Raw genomic sequence first — 12,308 nt, forward strand, 5'->3', positions numbered from 1 at the left:
GTGAGCCGGTTTCATCGAAACTCTCTGGGATGACACGGCCTAAGTCATGGGAACACTATGTCGCAGCTATTAATACGGCCTTTTAACGCCCTAAATGCAGTGCCGCCGGAAATCACAGTATCAACATGCCACACATTAGAAAAGCCACTGACATGAATCCGCCACAGCGTACACAGACGGTCAGTTAGATGCCCGGTGCCCATTACCGACTGTGACACTCGCCCAGTGGCCACACACAACCAGACACTCGCTCGCTAGCTCGCAGGCTAATCAACTTTTCTTTTAAGCCTACAAATATTGTCAGCCTACCGTCAACCACATACACGAGTTGCTCTGCTAGAGCATCTGAATCACGTCTGTGTCGTCCGTTTGGCTAACGTTAACCTACATTCCGTTTTTTTGTACGGTGGGTGATTAACGTTACAGACTGCGGCGCACAAGTTAAAACCAACAATGCCGAGGTCCGTTATCGGACATGCAGTCAAACCGGGTGGCTGCTAACGCCTAAAGCCTATTACCTTATTATCGTTGTTTTACCTGTACCGCCACGGTTATATCCGTTGTCAAGACATGGTTCAAATGTGAAGCATCGCCCGCAGACACAAGGCTTGGTGGCAATGAAAACAGAAATAACCGAGACCGCCAATCGCTCCTCCTCCCTCGCTCGGCTAGGCGGATGCGCTTCATCAGCAGAGATCAAATTGGAGCTGTTATCCCAAAATATGCGCGTATAGTTGCACAAAAATGCCACATGCATTGGTAGCCCTATCTGAAAACAGCCGCCCGAGTGTTTCAATGGGTATGACTGTTCAATTATGAAGGAAAAATGGAAACGAGCATGCCACAGTAGAGTACGTCCGATAATGGGTGCATCGGTGTTTCATCGGTACTAGGCAGGCTAGCTGCATAGCTAAGCGAGCTAACGTTAGCTACCCAGCTAGCTCTCTGCGACACGGTTGTGAGCGCTATGAGAGAGCACAGGCAGATATAAGAGGCCCGGCGGAGCTCCGACGCAGACCAACAACTGGTCAGTGCCGTCGCAACCAGGAGGAAACCAGACAGCGTCAGTAAAACACAAGAAAAACGTTAGTACAGGTTACATTAATCACCGCATCGCTCACCAGCTCTAGACATCCACCCTCCTGACAGCGAGTCCCGACTGTGTGCCCGTCGTCAAGGCGACGGCAATAAGAACAGACACTTCCGGTGAAACCATCACAATAAAATAACAATATACTGACTGACAATACTCAGGTCTACAAAATAAACTTCACATTTTTAAATCTTTGTTTATTGGATTTTCAGAGTTTAAATTCACATTTTTAAAGGATTAAAGCAGTGTTGTTTCATATAAAAGCAGAAAATTGTAAGATGTCTGTGAGGGTTCTCAGTCCTCCAGGCCATGATTATCCAAATAGGGAGAGCATCTGACTGACAGGTGGGGGGGTCCCAGGTATTCAACCTCTGTGGGGTCGTTGGGAAATTGTACAGCATCATGTACAAAACCTGAATCCCCTCCCCACCACCACCACCACAATCACAACCCACCCAAACCTTTAATCTCTTTTCCCTTTTAATTGGCATTTTTGTAAACATGAAGACATACAAATCAAATAGGTTGAAATACAAAAATACCGATTGAAGCCATGATCAGGAAAAAGCAAACATCTTAATCAGTGTTTGAACAAGTCACACAAGGACAAAAAAAAAGAAACAGAGAGAGAGATATTAGGAAAAAAAAGAGAAAAATCCTAACAGACAAACCTGAAAAATTCTGACAAGACAGTTAACAAATTGAACTTCAGTTTTGATTGTGTTTGTGTAATGTAATTATTAAATTTTATTTCTATTTTGTCTTACTTAATTCGATTTTTTGTTCATAGTAATTGAATTGGAAGTAGAGTGGGCTAGTTAAGTGTAAAGTATAATGTTAGTTCATGACCACAGGAGATAAGAAGCTAAAACAAAACTATTACAACAAAAGCTTGCTATTTCTGGGCATGTTTTAGTCACCATACTGGTTTTCTCTCTTGAGCCATTCACTCAGTGATTAACATAATAACAACTAGAAGAAAAATGAATGTTACTCTATTTAAATGAAGCGTTTAGTGTCATAAATTGTCATAAGAATTATAATTCCAAGAATTATTCACTGTTATTTCCCACAGGAACGAAAACAACTCTCTTAAACTTACAAAGACACTAAAAAGAATTTTTGGCAACCAAATATTATTATGAGTCATCAGGAAGTCATTGGGAAGTCTACGTCTTTTCATATTTCAGTAATCAGATGGTAACTTCTGGAATTTGTCATAATCATGCAGGTGGAGGTGATATGGAAATGTAAGGTCATGATACTGTGGCACTCATTGTCCTTCTGAAATATATCAGCTGCTTAAATTAGAATCAGTCTTTGCACAGTGCAAAAGTATATCAGAGTAAGAAAATATTGTATAATATACTGTATATGCAAATACATATAAAATCAATTTGACACAATCAAATCAATTTGATAGTTAGAAACAGAAGCCAAACCAAGGGGCATGTAGACATACATACATACACACCAATATTTTTTTAATAAATTTTTTCAGTATGATTCATTTCAGGTAATCTATTTTAAGCATCTCTGGTCTGATCATTCAGATCATTTGCTGTTGTTGACTTTACATAACAAAGAATGTGACCAAGCTGCAGACTAATCTTCTCTCGCCCTCTATTGTTTGATAAAGAATATTACATCTTGTACTCCACACTTCAAAAAACAGTCACTTGGGGGCGTCGAGGTCCACAAATTCAACCAGCATTTGTTCTTCAGTCCTGAGAAGTTTATTAGTTCCAGTTAAAACAGAGACAGAACAATTTTGGAAATAACAACTTCCCTTTCCTTTTAGTGATAGAAATGGCAGAATGACATAAATTTGCAAAGCGTCTGAAAAAAGGGTTTAATGCTTAGATTCTGAAAGATAGCCAGAAAAGCCATGCGTCCTGGATATTTATCAATATGTGCCTTTACAGGATATATTCAGCTTTTGTCCGGTATTCATTTGTAAGGTTTAAAAGTGTAGATCATGTTAAATAAGAAAAAAAAATCATATTCTTCTCTTTTATGCATTTTACCAGGTCACTATGACAAACACTAACCATTTGTGGATAATCAGGTTATTGTATGAATTTCTATAGAGTAAGATGTAACATAAAGGGTCAGTTCACCCAAATTACAAAATAACATGTTTTAATAATTGGTTTTGTGTTTCTAACAAGTCAGACCACATAAACCACAACTTTACGGTGCGACAATACAAAACCACGATGCACAGTATAAATAATACAGTTATATTATGTATGACCTAGGAAGATTTGATCCATACAAACACATCAAAAAAGGACATACAGGTAAACAAATAACTAAATATCTTGTGAAAATAGAAAAGGAGGGGGGAAGTGTGAAGATGAAAATTATCACTATGTAAATAAATAAATAAACATCTTTAAATGTCATAACTGACCTGCCAAAAAGCAATTCTTGGACTTCAGTGCACCCAAGTGGCATCCTGTGGATTACAGGATGTAATATTATTTATCAAACATTAGAGGGCGAGAAAAGCTTTCTCTCTAACTTGTACAATGTTTTAATTTTCATGCATAGTTAAAGAAGCAAATCTACATTTTGTAAGGAATAGATTTTCAGTAATTTGACCAAAAAATTTGGTACCAGATTAATTGAATGGAATCACAAAACTAAAAAAATAACTTATTTTTTAACCTGACACATGTTTCCATTTATGTATATCCAATAAGTAATCATTTGTTACCTATTGTTAACAACCTTACCTTGTCAATTAGATTCTGAGGGTTGTAACTTTTAACCACATTAATGTGTATGTGCTTGTATTTGTCTATTTTATGTATATTTGCAGCTTTGATACACTGTTATTTGTAATGTAAGCAATAATGTATTGTGCATATACTTCTAATGTAGACAGCTGGTGTGTCTACAATAAGAACAACAGTAGAATGAACTGAAATCCAGCAGATAGACTGTCTGTATTGTCTGATGATCTGAGCAGCATGTTGAACTTCATGCCACTGTGTGTTGCTGTACTGGTGACGCTGCACTAGCACCGTGCAGTGTGACCCTGCAGGATGGTGAAGAGGTGTGGCAAACCATGAATATAGTGTGGGAGGGGCAAGAGAACGTCTGCACAGGACGCCCTTCAAAAAGCTTTTCCCTTGACCTGCTCTGTCCCACTCGGCCAGCCAAGTTGAGCACAGCGGAGCACAGCAAGCCCCTCTAGACATCATGGGACTCACACACGACCCCAACTTCAAAAAGCTGCAGGAATGGTACACAGCCCATGCCCTGAACCTCAACATGAGGCACATGTTTGAAGCTGACAAGGACAGATTCAACAAACTAAGGTATCCATCACACTCAAACTTATTTTTCTATTGTATGAAGTATATTTTATATTGTATGAAGCACCACTGAACAGCATGATGTTTTGTATGCACACAGGTTGTATTATTAGTGTTATTTCACATGGTATTGACTATGTGCTGGTTCTATTATCTGTTGATAGACAAGCTCACATGAGAATGAACTCTGATGCATTTCAGCTGTACAACTGTGCAGCTTCATTACCTAATACCCAATAACAACTAGTCGTCAAATCACCACTATGTGACAGAATCAGACTGCAGAAAATGTCTTGAGCCTGTTCAGGTGACTGACGTCTTTCTGTTTGGACAGCCTCACACTGAAAACTGATGATGGAGACATTCTTCTGGATTACTCCAAGAACCTCATCACTGAAGATGTCATGAAGATGTTGGTTGATCTGGTAAATTCCATCCCCATATTATTTATCCATGGCTTTTTGGATGCTAAAGTAGATTTTATCATTAGCTTCCTATTAACACAGTGCTTAAGCACTGATATGGGCAGCTGTAAGGAGGAAATCCCATTAATCCTTGCAGCAAGCAGTTAAGTCAGGCTCCATTCATTTGATACAGGCTTAATCTGTATCAGATATATTTATTTAATGCTGTAAAGAAACATGTATTGTCTTCCTCAGGCCAAGTCAAGAGGCATTGAAGCTGCCAGGGACAAGATGTTCAATGGAGAGAAGATCAACTTCACTGAGGTGCTCATTGTTACATGTACACAAACATTGAAAAGTACAGTGATTGAAATGGTTGAATATTCTTTTAGTTCCTCAATCAGCACCAGTAAAGGCTTTCAACAGTGAAGGATAAAGACCATATTGCTGAATATAATTTAAAACAATAATTTATGTATGTATTTTGTTACCTGGCTCTGTGGATTTGAAGGGCCGCGCTGTGCTCCATGTCGCTCTGAGGAACCGCTCCAACACTCCCATCAAGGTTGATGGCAAAGATGTGATGCCAGATGTCAACAAGGTTTTGGAGAAGATGAAGGGCTTCTGTCATGTGAGTGGCAATGCATTAAATGATAACATTTTGATGCAGCTCTCAGCAATTTGTGAACGAATCCAGTCGATGATTATGATGATTGTGTTCATTTGTTGCAGAGAGTTCGTAGCGGTGAGTGGAAGGGCTACACAGGAAAGGCCATCACAGATGTTGTTAATGTTGGAATTGGAGGATCTGATCTTGTGAGTGCAATATCTCATGTTTTACTGCAAAACTTCAACAGTCCATCACGTAACAGGTTCTGCCACAGCCTTATCTGATCTATCTTGTTTTTTTCTGCATCTATTTGTCTTGGATTAATTTGAATTTTAGGGCCCCCTGATGGTGACTGAGGCCCTGAAGCCATACTCAAAGGGTGGACCACATGTGTGGTTTGTGTCTAATATTGACGGAACACACATCGCCAAAACCCTGGCAAAGCTCAATGCTGAGACGACCCTCTTCATCATTGCCTCTAAGGTAGCTGGTTTACCCAGAGCAGATTTAGTAAACTTCACCCAAATAACATTTCACATCTCCTGACAAAGTTCACATTCTAATTCTTACTTTACACAATCAGTTTGTACAAACTCTACATGTAAATATTGTGAATAAGTTCATTTGTGTTGATATTGATTCTTGGTTATCTATGCATTGTGTCTACCTAATTGTCCATTTACAGACATTCACCACCCAAGAGACCATAACCAATGCTGAGTCAGCCAAAGAATGGTTCCTTGAACATGCCAAAGATGTGAGTATGCAGTGGCCCAACAAAGCAGCAGTATGTTATTGGTGGACTGGTTGATACCCTTCTAAATCATATCTTCCCCATGTTTCAACAGAAAGCTGCTGTTGCCAAGCACTTTGTGGCCCTGTCTACAAATGGAGTAAGTCACAACACACTATTGGAGGCTGAACCTTATCTCTCTCTTTGCGACATCTGATCCTTATTGTTTTGTTTTTCTCTGTCTCGCCCTCAGCCCAAAGTGAAGGACTTCGGCATCGACACTGAGAACATGTTCGAGTTCTGGGATGTGAGTGCTCTTTAAGCTTTAAACCTGACTGTGTGCAGCAGATCTTCATCCCCAGACTGTGATTGGGGATGTAGGCATCAGCTATAAATAAGCTAGACTTTTGACCTGTGAAGTAGGTGGGACAGACACTCTCTGTCCAGCAGCTGCTGGGTAATCAGAAGCCTCTCTCTTCAGACTCAGTTATTATTGGTAATGACCTTCTCTCTTGCAGAGGTTACTGTAAAGGCTGGGTTGTTTCAAAGGTCAGGGAGCTGCATTTAGTTACATTTAAAGTGTAACACCTACAGTATAATATGGCCTTTATGTCACCGTGAAAATGGCTGCCAGTAGTTTACACTCATTAAACCTACACAGTTTGCCGAGATTTCTGTCCCTAAGAATGAGGAAAAAACGTAACCAACAGAACAAAATAATAATAATAAAACTTACCATTATATATATATATACATACATATACACTGTATATTTGGCCCAAGTGTGCTAGTAGACCTGTACAATAATGTTGTGGCTTATCAACCAGCACCTTTTGTATGAGGGCATCAAAATTCAGTATTTTCAGCATTTTTTTTTTGTTTATTTTCTCGTTTAGTGGGTTGGTGGTCGTTTCTCCTTGTGGTCAGCTATTGGAATGTCCATTGCCCTGCACATTGGTATGTACACTGAATAGGCTAGTTTTTATATTCTTTACAACAGCGAATAACTCAATAGTTAGAACCAGTGTGTGTGTATTTTTAAATGTCTGTCTTTGGCATCCCTTTGTAGTAGCATCAAAAAAGACAAACAATAACACCTCATCCATCTAATTTCAGAGATACTAGAATCACATAAAAATATACATATAGTGTCTTTAAATACAGGCATGTATCTTGCTCATATGGGAAAGACATACAGAAAATACAGTAATCATTCCAAACAATCAAGAGTTTATTCACTTAGTGAACTTCTCTCCTCATCAGGCTTCGACAACTTTGAGAAGCTTCTCTCAGGAGCTCACTGGATGGTAAGTACTCCAGGATGGGATGATAACATCCTCAGTCCTGCATCTCTCAAGTGTAGAAAGAGTATTCCTGTGAGTTTTCCTGGAGAGAAAATACATAAAATATGATTTTAAATTAGCACCCCTTCTTCCCTTCCAGGACAAACACTTCCATACTGCTCCTCTGGAAAAGAACGCTCCCGTCCTGCTGGCTCTGCTCGGCATCTGGTACATCAACTTCTTCCACGCTGAGACCCACGCCATGCTGCCCTATGACCAGTACATGCACCGCTTCACTGCCTACTTCCAACAGGTCTGCCCCCACACTGCCGCAGGCCTCACAGGTCTCTGTGAGAGTCTCAAAAAGAAAAGATCTAGTGTTATTTCATATTACTGAAGAGGTGGTTTTTTGAAATAGCTACTTTAAGTTCCTGGGGTTTTAGTGACAAACGAGAGAATGACTTTGTGGATTCAATCATAGTATGCATGGTTAAATAAAGACTGGCTGACAGTGCTAAGAACAACACTCTTTGATTGTTACCCATCAGAGAGCATTACAGTTTTAATGCTCTCTGATGGGTAAGTTGTATGAGCTGTGTGAGCAAACACCTCTCCAATCTCTGACTGAGATATCAACAGTTACTACCACTGTAATATTTACTGAAGAACATTTGTTATCTAGGGTGACATGGAGTCAAATGGAAAGTACATCACTAACCACGGGGCACGTGTAAACTACCACACTGGGCCAATTGTCTGGGGTGAGCCAGGAACCAACGGGCAGCATGCCTTCTACCAGCTCATCCATCAAGGTACCACCAAAGACCATCACCTAGTCACGGCAACATTTTGTTCCTTATCCTTTACTTACTAGTAGCATTACTCGCTGGTTATCCTCATTCTTTGAGTCTGTGTAGCAATTGTGTGTGCTAAATGTGTCACTAATGCAGTCCAACTGTGCTCCACTCAGGAACACGCATGGTGCCTTCTGATTTCCTTATCCCAGCTCAGACACAGCACCCCATCAGACACAGTCTGCACCACAAGGTATGACTGGTGTAAAACACTTGTGCATCTAAAGCAGTGCTTTGAATGGAATAGAAACCAGTAGTATGGTTAAGGGTGTGTTAATGATGTTCCATCCTTACCTTCTTTAATAGAGTTTACCCATTGAAATGTCTTAAAACAACTGACACCTGTGCAAGATATAAAAACAAGACAAGACAAAATTACATTTTTTATTAAATTACTTCACTGACCACAAAACATCATCTTGTGACTTCTACGGAACCTTAAGCCAAAAACATACCAAGTGTTTGCAGTGGTGTGCATGTTAGGGTTATTACTGTGTATTAATTACCTGGAAAACCTGTAGAGGACATATTTTTAAAGATCACTGTTAAAGGTCACAGGTTCTTCTACAGTAACAGCCGGCTAAAGACTCTGTGCGAAGGACACTGAACCTCTATCTGCTCCAAAAGCGCCAATCAAACTCCCTCAGTGCAGTGCTCTGTGCTGACAGGAGTAATTGAATATATCACTTAGACAGATACATAACGAAGTCAAAAATGTGTGACACTGTGGAAATATTTCAAAAATTATGTATTTGCAATCAAAACTGCATAATGCAGTAGCCAATCTGCCAGAGGGAGAGGCAATACGTCAACATACTGTAATATTAGCTTACAACACAGACTACAGGCTTGCAAGATTGACATTTATATAACTCCTGTAAAAGATACACTGTACTGCACAGTATCTGAAGATGAGTGTGTGTTTGTTGTGGCTGCAGATCCTCCTGGCCAACTTCCTGGCCCAGACAGAGGCTCTGATGAAGGGTAAGACCACAGAGGAGGCCAAGAAGGAGCTGGAGGCCAGTGGCCTGAGTGGAGAGGCTCTGGAGAAGATCCTTCCACACAAAGTAGGTCAAATCAAGGAATACTGACTTGTTATACAACATGAACCCCCTGTGCTCAGCAGCTCTCATATTAATGACATTGAACGTAAATCCGAACTTGAGAGGAGACAGTCATCTCATGTTACTCATACAAAAAATATTAGGTATGAGGAAGTGCAAACAGCAGGAGACAGTCAGAACTATGAATTTAGTGCCCCCCAGTGACCGTGAATAAATACAGCAATACAAACATTATTATGAGCATTTATGATGATGGCATGCACAAAGTGGTCTCCATGATGAAATGTTTCTCCTTATTCAATACAGGTATTCCAAGGAAACAGGCCAACCAATTCAATCATCTTCAAGAAACTGACACCATTCACACTCGGTGCACTTATAGGTGAGAACCAACAAAGACTTACAGCCACTGGTGGTGAAATCAAGCCTATGAATGACACAGTACAGTATTATTGTTGTTGTTAGGGGTTGTAGAAGCAGTGACAGTAATCATCATGGGAAATTCCCGAAACAGCCTGAGGACAAAGTGTCTGCTCATGAACATGAAAGCACACTGTTGCATAGTGGCACTCTGTATGTTTGATGCCAAACTAAGAGAACCAGTCATGAACAGCCATGTTTAATTAAAGATAAATAACCAACTATGCAGTCATTTTTGGATCTAGTAATGGTTATTCTGTTTTGTTTTACAGCAATGTATGAGCACAAGATCTTCGTCCAGGGATTGATGTGGGAGATCAACAGTTTTGACCAGTGGGGGTAAGACAGTTTTTACTACATATATCTTTTTCCTTCAATAATAATAGCTGACACTGAGCAGCTTTTTGATTGTAAATGAGTCTGATTTTGCATCAGGTCATTGCTAAAAAAGGATGTATAAAGATAGCTGAAAGATTAATGACTTGTACTCATTTATTTTCATCTGTTTTGCAACAGTCCTGCTCCTTATCTGTAAAAATGTCCATTTCAAAGTGATTCTTGACACATAATAGGTTATTACAAAATCTAAGTCTGTTTTTGGTGAAACCCATTATGTTCTGCAAGCATCCACATCACCCAATCAATCCTCTCTATCGTGTGTGTCTCTCCTTCCACTCCACATTATTAGAGTCGAGCTGGGCAAGCAGCTCGCAAAGAAAATCGAGCCTGAGCTCAAGGACACCACAGAGGTCCACTCCCACGACTCCTCCACCAACGGACTCATCAACTTCCTCAAGAAGAACTTTGCCTAAGTCGCGCCACCTCCACCAACGTCCACTTACTCCGCAAGATTATCCACATCATCAGCTCGTGAGCTGCATGGACAGGAGACTCACAGAGGCAGCTGGTCACTCCCACGCAGTCGAGCTGAAGCAATCTGTATGTTTGTGCTCTCGTTATGGATACCATGACAGTCTACAGTGCTGTCTTTTCTATGTTTGTTAGTTCACCACCGTGAAGGGAAAAAAGCTTTTGGTATTAGGATGTTATGGAAGACAGTGAAAAATGCTCTCACTCTGTCTTTCCACCGTTACAAGGAAATTAGTTTCTGGAATAAATATCTTTACACAAAGTCGATGTCAGTGTTGCTTCCGCAGTAGTACTCTCATACCTGGTCCTATGTGAGGAACAGACACAAACACAGCAGTTGCTCAGTGTCTTCTTGTGTATGAATTATTCTAATAATTTGTGTCAACGTGCTGCTGAAAACCATCATCCATTCTCTCGATCTGATGTGCTTCTGCATGCAACTCGTCACTAGATGGCATCAGAGTGCCAGACTTATTTTCTGGGAGCAAATCGGCCACCCAGTCATTTACCATTTATTCAGTGGAACAAAGGGTTAAAGGTCAATCCATCTGCACTGTTCCTCCCCACAAATCCCCAGACTCCACAGCATCCATTTAGAGAGAAAAACAAACAGCTGGACAAAAACAGCATCTGTACTGCACGCCAGTACTCACTGGCACTCAATTTAAACATTGTCGAGCTTAATTTGTTAAATATTTCAATGTCTTGCACCAAAATGTGGCTGTGAATCTCTTAAGTTAATGTTACATCTTATAAGAGTATAAGAAACAACAAATCAGACAGCGTGTCATGTGATGCTGTCTACCACAATGCACTAAACAGGGCCAAGTTTAAATATATTTCACTGGTGTATGTTTCACTTTGTTTTCGCTTTGTTTCGTTCTCCTCAAACCTGCTGCTGGGTACAATTATAGAGTGTGTGTGAGGACAAATAGAAAGTTTAAAAAAAAAAATTTCTAGACTCCCAGACACTGCTGGGTTTTCAATGCTGTTGCCAGGCAACAATACTTGACTTCAAATCTAACTTGTCCTTTTTATCTGCGGCTCTGAAATAAGATGCAGAAGAAAGTGAGTTTGACTGAGGAAAGAAACCCTGCACACTGTCATGTTCAGGATATTGCAAATTATTAGTAGAACTACCACACTAACAAAACAACATGGTCTTGATGATTCAACCTGTCTCATTTTCCATATATAGTTACATTTCTGAATGAAACTCATCTTTAAAGGGTGGTCATCTGAGTCATGGATACACCTACAGCCACTGGGAGTGACTGGAACCCACTAATTAGTTATGACTCTGTTACAAATAATTTAATCCAGGTGTATGAGGCTGAAATAAACAAACAGCAAGTCAACATGAGAAAAAAAAAGTTATTGGTTCATTGGAGAGCAGAATCAAACAGCAGCATGAAAGCATGAAAAGGTTCTGTGTGCGTTCCTGAGATGTTTGTTGAACAATGGCGCTGCATACTCTCACATTCCACTTCATGCTTTATTGGTTTGGCCTGTCAGTCATTTTTACCCACCCCCCCACCCCCCCCAACCCCTCCGGCCCGTTAAAGAGCTGCCCCCCTGGCTCGATCAGGAACCCAACCTGCCCCACCGCCGTGGTTGCCATGGCGACATCACCCCCTGCCACCCCGACTGG

At 40.4% G+C, this 12,308-nt stretch overlaps 2 protein-coding genes across 3 annotated transcripts in view; one reads left to right on the top strand and one right to left on the bottom strand.

Annotated features, from left to right (window-relative positions):
- The window catches only part of LOC122998838 (granule associated Rac and RHOG effector protein 1-like), a 33,210-nt gene extending 32,021 nt beyond the window's left edge, over positions 1–1,189 (bottom strand). Inside the window, exon 1 of one of the 2 annotated variants that reach the window (XM_044375990.1) lies at positions 1,122–1,189. The gene's annotated coding sequence lies outside the window, so the exon portion shown is untranslated. Of the gene's footprint in view, positions 1–537; positions 623–1,121 lie in introns of those variants that run through there. The other variant, XM_044375908.1, reaches the window with a different exon arrangement.
- A 3,048-nt stretch (positions 1,190–4,237) lies between these two features.
- Positions 4,238–10,919, top strand: gpib (glucose-6-phosphate isomerase b). The gene is made up of 18 exons (XM_044376131.1): positions 4,238–4,422; positions 4,754–4,844; positions 5,079–5,147; positions 5,335–5,454; positions 5,556–5,639; positions 5,770–5,916; positions 6,119–6,190; positions 6,282–6,326; positions 6,420–6,473; positions 7,063–7,123; positions 7,430–7,473; positions 7,610–7,762; positions 8,132–8,261; positions 8,420–8,496; positions 9,242–9,370; positions 9,674–9,749; positions 10,060–10,126; positions 10,476–10,919. Exons 1-18 carry the CDS (start codon positions 4,304–4,306, stop codon positions 10,597–10,599), a joined length of 1,662 nt encoding a protein of 553 aa, XP_044232066.1. The 5' UTR covers positions 4,238–4,303; the 3' UTR covers positions 10,600–10,919.
- The last annotated feature ends 1,389 nt before the right edge of the window (positions 10,920–12,308 follow it).

This window comes from Thunnus albacares, chromosome 1 (genome assembly GCF_914725855.1).
Source record: "Thunnus albacares chromosome 1, fThuAlb1.1, whole genome shotgun sequence".
Lineage (NCBI taxonomy): Eukaryota > Metazoa > Chordata > Actinopteri > Scombriformes > Scombridae > Thunnus > Thunnus albacares.

Excerpts from the sequence above, each read along its gene's own strand:
- gpib (XM_044376131.1), top strand. The coding sequence starts at position 4,304 with ATGGGACTCACACACGACCCCAACTTCAAAAAGCTGCAGGAATGGTAC. Across the intron at positions 7,474-7,609 it reads TCTCAGGAGCTCACTGGATG|GACAAACACTTCCATACTGC; the intron begins GTAAGTACTCCA and ends CTTCCCTTCCAG. Across the intron at positions 9,750-10,059 it reads CACACTCGGTGCACTTATAG|CAATGTATGAGCACAAGATC; the intron begins GTGAGAACCAAC and ends TTTGTTTTACAG.